This window comes from Schistocerca serialis, chromosome 2 (assembly GCF_023864345.2).
Source record: "Schistocerca serialis cubense isolate TAMUIC-IGC-003099 chromosome 2, iqSchSeri2.2, whole genome shotgun sequence".
Classification (NCBI taxonomy): Eukaryota; Metazoa; Arthropoda; class Insecta; order Orthoptera; family Acrididae; genus Schistocerca; species Schistocerca serialis.
The window spans coordinates 974,063,626-974,079,314 of record NC_064639.1 but is presented as its reverse complement, the minus strand read 5'-3'; the positions used below and the strand labels follow the sequence as shown (position 1 = coordinate 974,079,314).

Here is a 15,689-nt window from a genome sequence, read left to right as displayed (position 1 = left end):
AGAAAAATTACCCTGGAGTGGAATCAAACTGCTGTTCAACATTAGGAATACATGGTAATCACAAAAAGTTATTTAAGATGCCTCAAAATAAAGGTTAATTTTGTGTGTCTGTTGCTCTATCAATGGAATGAAAAATATATACAAAACTTGGGATAATTACTATTACAGTGAGACAGTTAAAAGCAGCTGACTCTATGATTAAGAGGTATGGCAATTTTGCTACATGTTCGAAATATTAGTTCAACTGAGTATTTGGTGTACAATGGATATTTTGGTGTATCTTTCATGTAACAAAAGCAGGTATCATCATATAATGCTCAGTCTTGTGTGATAAAGGCCACAGATACTTATTATTGCATCTCATGAAATTTTGTTGAGACACAAAAGACGTAGCAGATGAATGTCCTGATAATTGAAGATTATTTGTCACTTGAAGCAATGTTTACTCTCACCTACATATGAGATGACAAAAGAAGTAGAAAATAAGTATGAAAAACATAATTTTGTTAAGATCAGATCAGCACCTACATTAGTTGGCTCCTATATTTAGAGCAGACCAATTAAATTTCAAGTGCATGAAAGAATATTTGCTATTTTGTTGTGTAAACAGATCATACCTTCTACAACGGTGCCTTCCCAAATGACATAATGTTCCAATCTCTGAATGTGTTTTTACTGGGCATGTTAGCACATGAACTAAAGAGTTGCAATTAGTGTTCTTTGTGTTTTACCATGCACAAATAAATTAGAATCAAATTACTGACAGTACTACTGAAATTTTAAAAGATAATTTGCTCTACACACATTAACACAGTAAAATTTCTCAAACGTAAGTGATATAGCTTTGTTAACAACCAGGTGATATAATACTTATTTTGTAGTATTAATACAATTTCAGTTTTGCTTATATTTGGTTAACAGACACAAATTAAGACTGGATTACAAAAAAATCATGCATTCATCTCTCTCTCTCTCTCTCTCTCTCTCTCTCTCTCTCTCTCATGCACACATCACATCACAAAAGCAACATATTTACTCAACTGATATAAAATATATTTATGGAAGTCAGTTTTCTACAAAGATATGAAGAAGAAAGGCATGACAAATATTAAGATACATAAATGGACCCGAAGCAATACAAATATTATATTCTTTCAAATCTTTGTTAAAGCATGCATGTTACAGATAAAGTGAAGTCATAAGCATTCTGTACTGCAATATCAAACTCCTGGATATCAAACTCCTGGAAATTTTTACACATAAAGACTGTTCAAGTGAAGCTGATTTAAGTCCATTCTGTTGAAAATTATTAGTACGCACTTCCCCAATCGGAAAATGTGCTATTTTGCAAATATTTGGTGTCTCCCATGTATACTGATGCTAACTGCTCTTTACTGTGAAGTATTTCACAGCACTACTGACAGTCGGAACTATTTTCTGTCACTGCTAACAGTCACACAAATACAATCAGATATGTGGAGGCAAGTAAGTACTATCTTGCATCACTTGCTGAAACGTAAATTGGTAAATTTAAAACAACATACTACCAAAGAAAGACAAATGAAATCATCTCACCTGCTCATTTCCCCCCAGTTTGGACCACAGCCAAGAGAAATTGAATATGTGTGTGTGTGTGTGTGTGTGTGTGTGTGTGTGTGTGTGTGTGTGAGAGTAGTACTAGTAGTAGTAAACAAATCAAATTCATGTTCCACCTTGTATGGGTGAGGGAACATTCAAATATACCCTGCTGCAAAATTGCTGTCCACTACCCCACTCCCTGACAAATAGTGCACACGATGAATTTAATTCTGGGGTCAACACTGTCCAGGAGCTTGATAGTGCAGTTTACAAAGATAGGAAGAAGCTCACAGCCTGACCTGGGTTAATGCTGTAATAAAAGTCCTTCCATTCGTCCAACCAGACCTCTGCGAGTCGTGCATTGTTGTGATTCACTATCCTAGAGGTACCACCAGGAAATGTGTAAGGAGTTGACTTGCGGAAGACGTGGCCTACGTGGGAACATGTTGCGATCTCCAGGCTACCTCCACACATCCAAACCTGGCACAGCAAAGGGAAGGCTCACTAAAAATCTGTGTGGGTATGAGGAACAGGGAGGTAAGGTAAGTGTGGGAAAACCACATTTATGGTTCTGGAATTATAGTGAAGTTAGATTTCCATGCTGAGTGGGTAGAACTCGTGCCTCAGAACAAAATCTGAAAGAACTAAAGGTATTTTACAACAATCAGAGTTTCCTGACCTTGAGATTATACAGTATACTTGAGAAAATAAGACAAATACAGATTTTCAGCACTGCAATAGAAGTAATGTGTTACCTAATTAATGGCAAGGGTAGTGGAAGCATTGTTAGTAAACTGCATCCACTATAGGTGATGACAAAACACAAATGATATTGAATAATGAAGTGAATATTGTGCTGTTACAAAACATATATTATTCCTCAATATGTTACACTGCTACATGACACACAGTGACGAACTATGTACACCCACAAACTGCTGCCACTGAGGTCAACCAAACTGTAATCTCACAGATTCATTATTTTCTCTGCCATGTGACTGTCAGATTGCTACAGAAAATTTTTTATCTATGTGCATCATTCATCAATTAACTAATTTTCTCTGTTATAGCCCTTTCTATATACTTTTCATTTACATACCAGTTGCAATACCGACAAACTTACCAGCACTTAGCAGTCTTTGAATGTTTTCACTTTCTAACACATCAAACTTTACATGCTGGAAGGCACAGTAAAATAATTTATACATTTTTGTATAATTTTGGTAGCTGACAGTGCAACAACTGTGACAAACACAGAAGAAGCATTTGGTTTTCTGCACAGGTATCAGAGATTACTCAAGTTCGCACTTAGATGTCCTACCAATCCCCTGCCATTAGCAGCGGCAGTATGCATTAACCTATCAAACCACAGGGTGCAAACTCTCACAAATCTTGATATAGCACAAACAAAATAAATTCTTTGTCATCATGTAAAGATAGTGCATGAAGAGAAAGTGTGTCATATTGAGAAACATGTAAAATCCAACAGGCTGCAACTACAATGTGAAGAATAGCATCAGCATTCCCATAAAACATGATGTAGCCAGCCAGACCTTACAGAGAAATGGGATATTTGTTATATTACTAAAATTATGGTGGGAGACTAGTATGTCAGTTGGCCTAGGTCCTGACTGCCCTTCTGATATTTCACAGTACAGTAGAATGTTCCCGTCTCTTAGTACTACACAATTTTTTATTATCTGTAAATGATGCTGTTTGATGTTCCACAGAAAATATCTTATTTACCACCTTCCCTGACACACATGTAACATCTGAGATTGTGAAAGCATGTATATCTGATTATTTATCTAAAGACACATTTTTCTGCTGCAGTATCTTAAGTGCTGCATTATCCTTGTTTGAAAACCCACAAAATCATCTACTACGTGAAGACCTATTTTTCACTGGAAACTAGTTTTGATCCATGAAAGATATTTGTAATCTTTTTCTTCTAGACAAATAATGGCCAAAGGTTCATTAAAAAAAGATAAACATATTTATGCAACTATGAAATCACTGAGACAGAAGCACTAACTTTGTTTTTTGCAAATGGACTGCTTATAGATAATTATTTTCACCTCAGTCCACAGTAGAACAGAAAAGGGAATGACTAGTAGCAGCACAAAGTACACTCTGTCATGCACTATAGTGCAGCTTATGGAGAATGTATTTGGATACAGATATTTTTTGGGTCAAAATATTATATATGTATGACACAAATACAGATACTTGACCCTCTTGAGAGTTATACTTAATAAGTGATTTTTGCATTGCTGATGTGGTGCATCAACTGGGAAGTTTACTAGACACTCTGTCAAGAATGGCATCAACGTCACCTGTCAGTTACATGTCTACTTCCACAGTGCTGCACCTAATAATTTAAAATAGCGATAAAAAAGAAAATACGGGGAGAGTGACTGGACAAAAGAGACACCTGTGAGTAGCCAGATACCGTCACAGATAAATTTAGCTGTGTTTACCAAAAAGACGACGACTTGTTGATAAGCAATTCCAAATGGTGCACTTCTTCAATTGAGAAGTACAAGGGAACAACAATGAATACATCTGTTGTGATTCACAAAATAAACAGGCACCTGAGAACGAAATGAAAGCTTGAACATCTCTCCTTCAAATGCCCTACTCCAAACTCATTTCGTTTTTTTCCCAATAAACACTTAGGCGGATAATAACAAAGCAAGTATAATATCAACTGTAACCCTTCAGCAGCTGCATTACTGGAGACAATTACAGAGTCCTGATGAAATGTGAATAAAATCTGATGCAGTTCTGCAAATAGCAAACTAAAATAAGCTATTCAAAAAATACTTATAGCTGCCAATACATACACATAAAAGTACACACACTATCCTAGCTTTAGGAACAACTAGTTCTGAACTACTTCACCTTTGAGAGGCAGACCTACAAACAAATCACGGGTATTGCTACAGGAACCAGGATGGTGCTGCCCTATGCCAACCTTCTCAAGGGCTATACAGAAGAGGCATTTTTTCAAGAGCCAGAAGATGTAACTTCTCCTTGGCTTGGTACAGATTTAGTAACTACACCTTTGTGGTTGAGATTCACATTGAAGAAGAACACCTCCATTTCCTGCAAGAGCTAAACCTCTTTTCCCAGCTCAAATTCAGTTTGAAACTGAATCCCTGAACACTTACACTAACAAACTCTCCCACAAATACCCCATAGATACTGCTCACAAACAAATCTCCCATGCAGTATCCTGCTGTCAACCCATGGACAATACAGATCCCACATCCAAGAAGACTCAGAAGCAGTCCCTTTGTCACCCTGTACCACTCAGCACTTTAATACCTTCATACTTTACTCTGTCAAGGCCAGTGCTGTTTTTCTGGGAGAATGCTGGGGGATGCGTACCCCTAAACTTTTTCATCAACAAAATAATTTTTTTACGATGTTGAGAACTTGGAAGAGTGTCAAAGATTTATTTCACAGAAAAATTTTTTTATTTCATTTTTTCGTGTCGGTAATTGCAATACGAACGATACCAGTGCAGTTTTTGGGGGGAAAAGTGATATCACTGACTGTTTCAAGCATTTTGAAGCTGCGGCAACCGTTCTCGGCAACTGAATCGTTGGCAACCAGTTCAACAAGCATGTAGTGCTCTCACCAGCTAATAGTGGGCGATGGTAGTGCTAAAAGGATATGCGTACGCTCAAACGCCGAGCTACCGATGGATGTCTCTATGGTCCCGCTACATGGCTAAAAGCAGACGGGTGGTACCCCATGCTTCAGTTATAAGTAATTTTCGCTGCATTATATCCAATGTCGGAGCACCCTCAAACTTTTTTTTTTTTAGGAAAAAAGCGCTGGTCAAGGATATACATTTCTCACATCAAACCCCAAAATGAGATCCCCCCTCCCTAATAGCCTCCCAATATCAGCAACTGTCATCTTGTCATTCTCCTAAATTCCATAACTTGTTAGCCAAATCATATGATGTTCCTCAACCCTCATCCTTAGCCCAAGGTCCCTGCTTCTGAAATCATTCTTGCTGTAAAGCAACTTTCTTGTGACAACAGCACAGTGTTTCATAATCACTATTAAACAGCATGAGTGGAGGAATGGGCATAGAGAAGAACTGTCTGCCTTTGTGTACATAACATCTCATTATTTTCTCTAGATCTTAGCTTTGTCTCTTTTTCCTCCTCTCCCCCCCCCCCCCCCCCCCCCTTCTCATTTTCTTGTTTTTACTTTTATGATACACCCCCTCCCCCTTTTCATCTTTGTCTCCTCTCGTCCTCACCACTGTAGGTGGGTCCTGTTCACCCTGCGTTGTGAGTGACTCTTTCCTTTTTAATATTCCCTAACTTATCACTTTCTCCTCTTGAAGACAAAATCAATAGTTCCTCACCACATACAGAAAGCACTGAGTCACAGACAGGTACAATGAAAAAGAATGCTAAAAATATTTCAGATTTTGGACACAGTCTTCCTTCAGTAGTAGAAAAAACACTGGGGTCAAAGGCACCAACCACCTTACTACCCGGAGACAGTCGTCGTGTGTGCGAATTGTTTTTGTGTGGATGTGTGAGCGTTTTTTGCTTCTGAAATATGACTTTGTCCAAAAGATAAAATGTTTTTAGTGTTCTTTTTTATTGTGCCTGTCTGCAGCTCATTGCATCCTTTATGTGGTGAGCAGCTATCTATTCTTTCCACATGGTTGTTATCCCATCCTGGATTTTCCAATGGTTTTATTCTGATCTAATAGTTTTGAAAGCTAGGATAGAGTGTGTACTTTTACATGCACTCTATGTATTGACAGTGCTAAACACGTCACATCCTAAAGGTGATCATCACCCAACAGTTATCTCATATGTTTTTAGTTTTCCTGAGTTAAGTTTTCTTTTGATAGAATAAATATTTACTTCCAAGTTTGTTTCTGGCTTAATTAGGACACAATCACTCTCACAGTGAACATTTTCAACATCTGCACAGGAGAGTATAATAGCATTAAAGTAAATTCCCACACTTAGGAGCAAATTGGTTCATTACATTAGTTATTATTTCAGTACTGGCATACCGAATAAGTGCTTTCTTTGAACTGATGCTAACAAACATGTGTGTACTGACTACATGTTAATAATCACAGGTTAGTTAAGCATTCCCAAAACAATGCCTTCAAAGCAGTGCAACAAATTCATTACATGTTGAATACCACCCCACTGCAACCACACACAAGTAACATGTTAGCACACCAATGATACTCATGCTGCTAATCAGATTACCTTTTGGGACAGATGACAAAGATATGATAAGTACCTATAAGAAAATGAGATGAATGAAACAGTAAATTAAGGGTTTGTAAACACAGTGCATTTGGAACACACACTGGTTATTTCACAACAAAAGAAAGTCATTGCCAACACAGTCAATTACTCTGTTTCTTGGTTAAAAATACAGTTCTGCCAGGATAATTGTTACAACCACATCTAAGGAAGTTAATCTGGTATGTTTATATCTACTTGTTATTAACCTGTCCATACAGAACACTTAAATTATATGGTTACTACTAGGACTCATAAATGAATAGCCAATGCACAGGTTTTAGAGTAGCTAACATGTAAAACAACAGTGAGGAATAAATTTTTATCTAATGATTGTTACCACATCTGTTTCCAGAAAACAAATCAGAAACAGAGAGAGAGGTATGTGCCTTGTTTCTTGATTTAAGAATAAAAACATAATGTATAAAGCACAAAATATAAAAAGGGTAGATTGCTATGTATCACATAGAGGAGGCATTGAGCCACTGGTAAGAGCTATGAAAAAATGCTATATTTATATTCAGCTTTTGGACTAAGTCCTCCATCTCACTTGCGCACACGTACATGCGCACACACGTACATGCGTGCGCACACACACACACACACACACACACACACACACACACACACACACACACGGCCACTGTCAACTCCTAGCATTAGGGCCTCAGTGCCCGGAGCTGACAGCGGCCATTTTATGCTGATTGTGCTTGTATGAATATGTGTGCGTTTTCTATGTGTGATGAAAGACTTAGTCCAATAGCTGAACATAAATACAGTATCCTTTTCAGTGTGCTGTCTGCTACCCAACAGTTCCTCTATGCAGTGAGTAGCAATCTATCCTTCCCATATTATTTTTATTCCATCCAGTATTTTCCATTGTTTGAAAGCATAAATTATGACGTATTCCCAATTGCACTTTTCTTTCTTACTGAATTACATAAGCTCCACATAGGATTCAAACAACTGACGTGCACCAACATAACCGTTATTCGTTAGAGCAAAGAGTTATTGAAACCCGAACCCACATGCCGACCAAATGGCTAACTGCCATGATGATTATTCGGTCTGACCGATATGTCGGCAGGCCTGTAGCTGACCTGGATTCATGGCATAGTAAAAGTCACGCCACTCGTCCATCCAGACCTCGGCGACACGGGCGGCGTTGTGCAACACTATCTTAGACACTCCGCCAGGGAAAGTGTAGGGGGACTTGTCCCTGAACACGTGGCCGACGTGCGAGCAGGGGATGATCTCCAATTTTCCGCCGCACTGCCACACCTGCAAACACAACGCTCATGCTCCGCACAGTTTTCTGCAGCTTTATGTGGTACATGACCCAACATTCACAGCAATATAGTCTATTTCAAGCAGATGATCAGTCTGTCATAACAAAACAGGTATACTACCTAATATTCATGGGTTAATTTAACATTGACTATTTGAAAAGTTAACAAGTTAAAAGTAGATAACAATAGTTGTACAATACAGATTCTTTCCCTAGTGACACTATAAAATTATGTGTGTATATCAAATCAGTCATACACAGTATTTCCATTAACTACAGTTTCCTCTCTTCTATATTAAATGGGCCTTATTCTCACTCTTTAAACAATGATTATGACACATCCAATAAATGCAAAAAACAGTCCTGTCTCAATATTCTAAAAGGATTACGATGTTTTGAAGGAAAAAAAAAACAGACAATTGTCTTTATGGGAAAATCTCAACATTATCTTTTATCAGAAGCTTGCAACCATAATCCCTTCCACATGACTATGACAAAAAAAAAAATTGTCGCTATGTGATTGGTGATTATAACTGAAGTCATTAATGTTGTAATTTCTCTTGATTCCCTTAACTGATGAGATTACTGTACCTTATGGTTTCATCAAACATACCTTTCATTGGTGTCCAAATAAAAATAGTCTATAATGAGAAACAACTTGTAACATTGGTCCACTGGAAATAGTGGTTATGTTCTCCTAGACAAAATAGGTTACAGGAATTAGACATGCAGTTTTCATGGAAAATGTGCTTCCCTCCATTATTGGAAAAGATTGCTTTAATTGCAAGACTGAATTGAGATCCTGTCCATTCTAGTCGGCACAACATGAAGCATGAACTAACAGATTTTTCCACCTCTTTTTGGTAGAACAACATTATAAATGAATAGCACAATACTATGCTTTTCATTAATAATTATGAAATATCAGCTAAGTCAAACATTATGTAAAACATTATGGCAGCAGAGACCGAAACGAATATAAAATAACACAAACAGCAACTTCCAGAACCAGCTTCTCCACCCTATTCCCACACAATTAAACAAAGGTCGATGTGGCACCTAGATTTTTATCAAATATTACTCCATTTTGCAATTTTTCTTACAGCTAGTGCCCAAAAATGATGTGCTAATTTAATTTTTATTAACTACCAACACCCTCCCCGCACCCTCTCATCCGCTTTATGTTTTACTCCACTAGATTTCTGTGAGCAATAGAGGCAACGAGACAGTAGTGTAACATCAATGATGTGATGCAAGACTGGATTACACAATGGTGGGATGGGAAACAGACCACGGCCTTTTCCAGGGGACCATCCCAGCTTTCACCATTTACAAAATTTAATTTTGGTTTATGGATCCTGAATTGCTAAGTTATCTGGTGTGCTTTTGTTCATTACTGTGATGTTTTATTTATGTACAGTACACAAGTAGCAGTAACTTCATACCTATTGAATACTGAACACACATTCATATTTGCATTCAAAACTGCCCATACTTTAATATTCTCAAACAACATGGGACAGCTGTGAAGTGATCAAATTTAATTCATTACTGAAACTACTGTTTTCCATGATGAAATAGTTCCTCTGCATGGAATTGTGTACTATGAGGGGGAAAAAAATTCAGCATAATTGTGTACTATGAGGCAAGAAACTCTAAAAAAAAGTCAAAATAATTTAAAGAAACAGAAACAGTCCTAGTACACACATGATACGACACAAATTGTAAACTAGTCCACTAATTTACTAGGGAAGGTACAGACAGTAGAGATATGCCTCACTGCAATAAAAATGTGGCATAAAAATCTATCAAAAATGACAAATTTTAAATCCCAGCTGCAACAACCCACAAGCATCTAAAATATAGCATTCACATCAGGAGATTCATAAAAGACTATCCATACAATTTCAATAAAACACAGCAAAATAACTAGATAAGATCAAGAATTAAATATCAGTGCACACACAGTTAAAAGGGTGCTGATTATTTTGGCTAGGTGCCTATTTAAATAAAATGGGTGACCAAGCCACTATGTGACACATTAAACTCTTACACTCAATATTTTGGGAAGGAGTCCTAACGTCACACAATACCTTAAAACATGAATCACACTCATCTCATTATCAGTTAAAATAGATGACAGCCCTGTTGGAGACCAAGGTCTATGATAAGGTGGTCTACAAAGATACTCAATTAAAATAGGCTGTATTGACACCTGTGTTCCACATCACTGATGCAGTAGTGGCTCCTTGCAATGGAGGAGAAAGCCATGTGTCAATGGGCAGTATCCTACTCTGGCCTGTAAGGTCTACTTCTTCAGCTCAGCTCATAATGGTCGACAGGAGGTAAGCCGTGGTCGCAATGAAGGTTTCACTGATGGCAGCTTATTACTCTTCACTACCAGCCATTTAGCCTCCCACAAACACATGGTCTTCTGGGTCACATATGTGGGGGTTGAACAGCAATCAGGAGGTGGAAGGGGGCAAGCTGCCTTGGCAGCCATGTCTGTGAGTTCACTGCCCCAAATCCTTGTATGTCCTGAAACGCAGTAGAAAATTATTTCCTTTTCATGTCTTTCCAAGAGAAAGAGAGTGTCCTGCACCTCTTGCACAATCCTACCTACTGGGTACATCAGACCAATGAAGAAGGGCACTTTGGGAATCTGAGCAGATGAGAAATTTCTTGCCACTACGTCATCTCATGTGCTCTATTGCCCTCAGGATAGCAACCAATTTTGCATAATAAATTTAAACTGCTCTGGGACCCCTATCCTAGGCCAAAGTCATAGAATATGGAGCACCTGATAAAATCCCCCTGCATAGGATCATCCAAGTAAACACTAATGAAATGTAGGTCGCAGTTTAAAATCTTGTAAAATTTTGAAAGTACAGGGTGAGGCAGTGAAACGGCACGATTTTGTAAAACCACCAAAGATTTATTTACAAGTAAAATCATAATAGTTGAACATGGATCTCAAGTACAAGAGTCGAAATTAAAGATTTAACTTAAAAACAATCATTTTTTAAATATGGTGTCAGTGAGGTGTCGTCCTTGGTTTTGCACACATTGTCTAAGCCTGAGATGAAATTGTCCCATGACGTTTCGTAGCATCTGTACTGGAATGTTGTTAATTTCCTGTCGAATTCGCTCCTTCAGGTCTTCTTTTGTTCTTGGTGGATTTTCCTGGAAGCCTTTGCACTTGAGGTAGCCCCAAAGAAAAAAAAGTCTGGTGCCGTCAGATCTGGTGAACGGGCAGGCCAGGGGAAATCGCCATTCCTGCTGATTAGACGTCGTGGAAATGCAAGTCTGAGCAATTCCATTGAGCCATTAGCAGTATGGCTTGTTGCACCATCTTGCTGGAAGAGTGTTTCAGCATCTGGATCATGTCGATCAATTCCAGGCAGACCAAAAATGGTCAACATGTCAGCATAACGTCCAGAGTTTACCGTCACTGTGTTGCCATCTTCATCTTCAAAAAAATAGGGCCCCACGATTCCACGAGATGACATTGCGCACCAGACTGTTACTTTTTCAGAATGGAGAGGTTTTTCATGAAGTTCGTGCGGGTTATCTGAGGACCAATATCTGAAGTTTTGCTTATTTACGTACCCACTAAGATGAAAGTGGGCTTCATCACTCATCCATAAGTTATGCACTCTTTCTTCATTTCGTTCAATAACGTTAAGCATTGACTGGCAAAAGCGTATACGGTTATTGTAGTCATTAGGTTTAAGGGCTTGCACTACCTGAATTTTGTATGGATGATAGTGAAGGTCACTCTTCAAAATCCGTCTTACTGATCGATTGCTGAGACCAAGTTCTGCGCTGTGCCGTCTCGCGGATTTTCGCGGACTTCGTCCCAACGCTTCGCGCACACGATTAATGTTCTCAGGTGTCCAGATTGTTTTTGTGCTGCCGCCTCTTTTCTTTGTTGTGCTAGCAGTAGCTTCAAAGGTTTTAATCCAAAGGAGAATGGCTTTCCTTGATGGCACGGGAGCCCGTGGCGGCAGGTTGAATTCACGACGAAAGGCGCGTTGAGCACCAACCACACTATCCGCATTTTTGTAATATGCCTTTACGGCATATGCACGTTGCGCACTCGACCAACGCTCCATGGCTACTGAAACTTCCACCACTCTAGACGCCCAAGGTCACTTCCCCCACTCTCGCAACCCCCCTCCGCGCCCGACAACCACTATCTAAATCGTGCCGTTTCACTGCCTCACCCTGTATAAGATGGTGCACAGTTCTTCCTGTGCTCAGTGAATTCGAAAACTAACCTGAGCCTCTTTAGTAGCCAATGGACTCATTGCCCTGGTGATCTTGGAACAGCCAGAGTCCTGTGTGCTTGACATATGATGAGGAGGAAATATCAGACAGACAGCGGAGGCTTACTAGCCTCTGCACACAAACTTGCAACTGGACTCGTCCGACAAGCACAATACTCTCATGGTGAACTACATTCAGCATTCTGAGGTATGAAAGACTCACAGATCAATAAATCTGGCATCCGTATTCAAGCAAGGTTCCTGTAAAGACTTCGTAAAACTGGAGCAGAACTGCCCCGTCGGCTCCCATACACTGATGAGTGAGGCATTTGGAGATGTTTCAAGCCTTGAATTTTCTTAATTTCTGATCTTTAAGGTGTGGTGGCCACATTAGCCATTCACCAAATGTGAGGCACAGATATTTCAGCTTTTCCTAAAAAGTTTGAATAGTATCCCCCTGTTTTAAAACAAGACTCCAACTCCCAGAGAAAAAAGGCCAGGTGTTTCCTTCCATGTTAGTGGAATGGAAATCAAAACCCACCTTCTCCTGTGTCAACTGATAATGACAGAAAGTTGGGTCCCAGCTACAATCAGCTGTAATATTTGTATAATATTCAGCCAATGTCTGAGTGATGTCTCCCAGCAGTGTGAGGTGGCACCTCCATTCTCTTACAGCTGCTACTAGTGGATGGGAGCTTCACCTGAAAATCCTCCTAATCACTTCCCAAAACTTTACTTGTGGATGTGGACCCACTGCTGGAGCTCAGGAACTCTTGCCAAGACCTTTCCTCATTTTCTCAAGTTATTCTCCTTCCTTTTTCCCTTGCCACCCAAAAGGTTGCAAGTTTCCCATCTCTAGGGCACCAACTGAACCTTCTTGTAGCTACCCTCCTGTCCCTGATTGCAGAAAAACACTCATCAATCCACCAAGGGACTTACTGCTTCCTCGGATTTCCTGAGACTTTGGAATGGATGCAATAGTGGCTTCTTGTATCATGGCTGTAATGGGATGCACCTAGTCCTGGACGTACCCACATTGCTAAAAAACAGCTAAATAGCTGTAAAGGATCCAGTTAGCCTCTCTGAACAGGCATCTCAGCAGCCTCCTTTTGAGATCTGCTCCATCTGGCAGATGGATCCAGATTGAATAGTGGTCATTGCCATGAAGTTTGTCATCCAACTCCCACTGGGCAGTGCCCACAAAGACACGTGAGCAAAAGAAGAGGTCTACGGCTGTACATGAACCTGTACGGATGCTGAAATGAGTACCTTGACTCATGTTCATCGGTGTGATGTTTTCAGTTTGTGTGCAATCCTTAAGTACTTGATCCCTGAGACAAGTGGTGTTGGATCACCACAGTCCACTGTGTGTATTAAAATCTCCTAAAAAGAGAAAGGTATGGGGCAGTTCCAGCAACAAGCTGTTGAGGATCTCACCGTCAACTTCTCATGGTGCAGTAGGTACAACATAGCAGACTGTGACCTAATGCCGACCGCTAGTAGTGTTGCGATTAAGAGCACTGTTGAGGAGTGGAATGTGTCCTTAATGAACATCGCTACCTCACCTTTAGCCCTATCACCAATAAGGTAGTCTTTTCTGAGGGGGTGATAGCCTCCAAGAAGAGGTGTGTCAGTGGTTTTAAAATGGGTCTCCTGGAGACACAGGCAGACAGGCTTGTCCTCTAAGATGAGCCTCAATTCCCCAATCTGGATCCTGTATCCATTAATATTTTACTGAAGTATGGGAACCATTTCAATGATGTTGTTTCAATTTACTCCTATCTTTGTGTTGGGATGCTGAGGCACTTGTAGAGCAAGGGGGAGCGGAGGGGCTGTTACGGTCTCGTCATAAGGCATCTAACTCTATGACACCCTCCTCGTCAGTCAGATATGCCAGAATGATGTTTGATGACACCTGGAGACAATACTGTGAATCTTTCCCTGTCCCTTTTCCCTTCAAGGATGATGGAGCAAGGTGACATTGGAAGACACTCTGCTTTTGGGCTGCCTTGTCCATGTTCACTGCTGAAGTGTTGCACTTGTGTGGGTGTCAATGTTACCTGGATTGGTATGCCTTTTCTATGTTTGCTTTGGGATGTACAGCTGCAATTTGGGTGCTAGTGGTGGGTAATAGTTCACTCGGCATCAAACACATTGAAGCACTTTTTTGGAAACAGGTTTATTCAACGAGGAAGCAAAAAATGTAGGAAAGACAGGGGTTTCATAGCCTCATATTCCTTCTTGGCTGCCCGCATCTCGTGGTCGTGCGGTAGCGTTCTCGCTTCCCACGCCCGGGTTCCCGGGTTCGATTCCCGGCAGGGTCAGGGATTTTCTCTGCCTCGTGATGGCTGGGTGTTGTGTGATGTCCTTAGGTTAGTTAGGTTTAAGTAGTTCTAAGTTCTAGGGGACTGACGACCATAGATGTTAAGTCCCATAGTGCTCAGAGCCATTTGACCCTTCTTGGCTTCAGCATAAGGAAACCACTTTGTCACTTTTATTTCCTGAATTTTAAGCTCTTTGGCAAATACTGTGCAGTCTTTGCTCCACATTGGGTGACTCCCAGAGCAGTTGGTGTATACCACTGGAAAAGGGCAGTCAGTACCACATTCATGGGCTGCCTTTCCACATTTCCCCCAAGTTCCTTCACCTCTGTAACTCAGGGTTGTGTGGCAAAATCGATGGCAGTCATTTTTATCTCCCCATTATTCCAGCACATTCTTTGTACAATGTTGAATAAGACCAGTGACACCCACTCTTGCTTCAGTTCCGAGATGTCGAAGTCCATTATATCATAGGACTGACTACATCCGTGCTCGAGTTGAAGGAGTTTTAAGTCTCAACGCTATCACAGTGGCCCAGTTTTTTTTTTTTAAATTCCATAGAAACCCCACCTGCTTTGACCCGTTAGTTTCAACCAAAAAGATTTTAAGGTACCAACCTGACCCTTTATGAATATAGAAGGGCGACTCTTTTTCAAATGTCCCCTCCTCCTTGTTCAGTAGAAACACAATCTGGTTTATGACTCCTTGATCCCTATTACAAAATACAATCTCATTAACAGGAGAACCAACCTCCCTCAGTATTTTTGTTGAATAGGTGCGAATACTTCCAGATGGTACATCCACTGCATTGAGAGTGGAAGTACTAATTTGATTCACCATGGTTTTCCCTCGAGTAGCTAGGGACATGACAGTCCACCCAGACAGAACCCACTTGCCTGGGTAACCCTTACACAAAGTGGATGTGTTATTC

General features: G+C 40.0%; 1 protein-coding gene across 3 annotated transcripts in view; it reads right to left on the bottom strand.

Moving 5' to 3' along the window:
* Positions 1-15,689, bottom strand: part of LOC126458377 (polypeptide N-acetylgalactosaminyltransferase 5-like) — a 212,876-nt gene that overhangs the window by 16,129 nt on the left and 181,058 nt on the right. For 2 of the 3 annotated variants that reach the window (XM_050095352.1, XM_050095354.1), the window contains exon 7: positions 7,982-8,162. In XM_050095352.1, the coding sequence (XP_049951309.1) occupies positions 7,982-8,162 (181 nt within the window). Of the gene's footprint in view, positions 1-1,877; positions 2,059-7,981; positions 8,163-15,689 lie in introns of all 3 variants that reach the window. The other variant, XM_050095353.1, reaches the window with a different exon arrangement.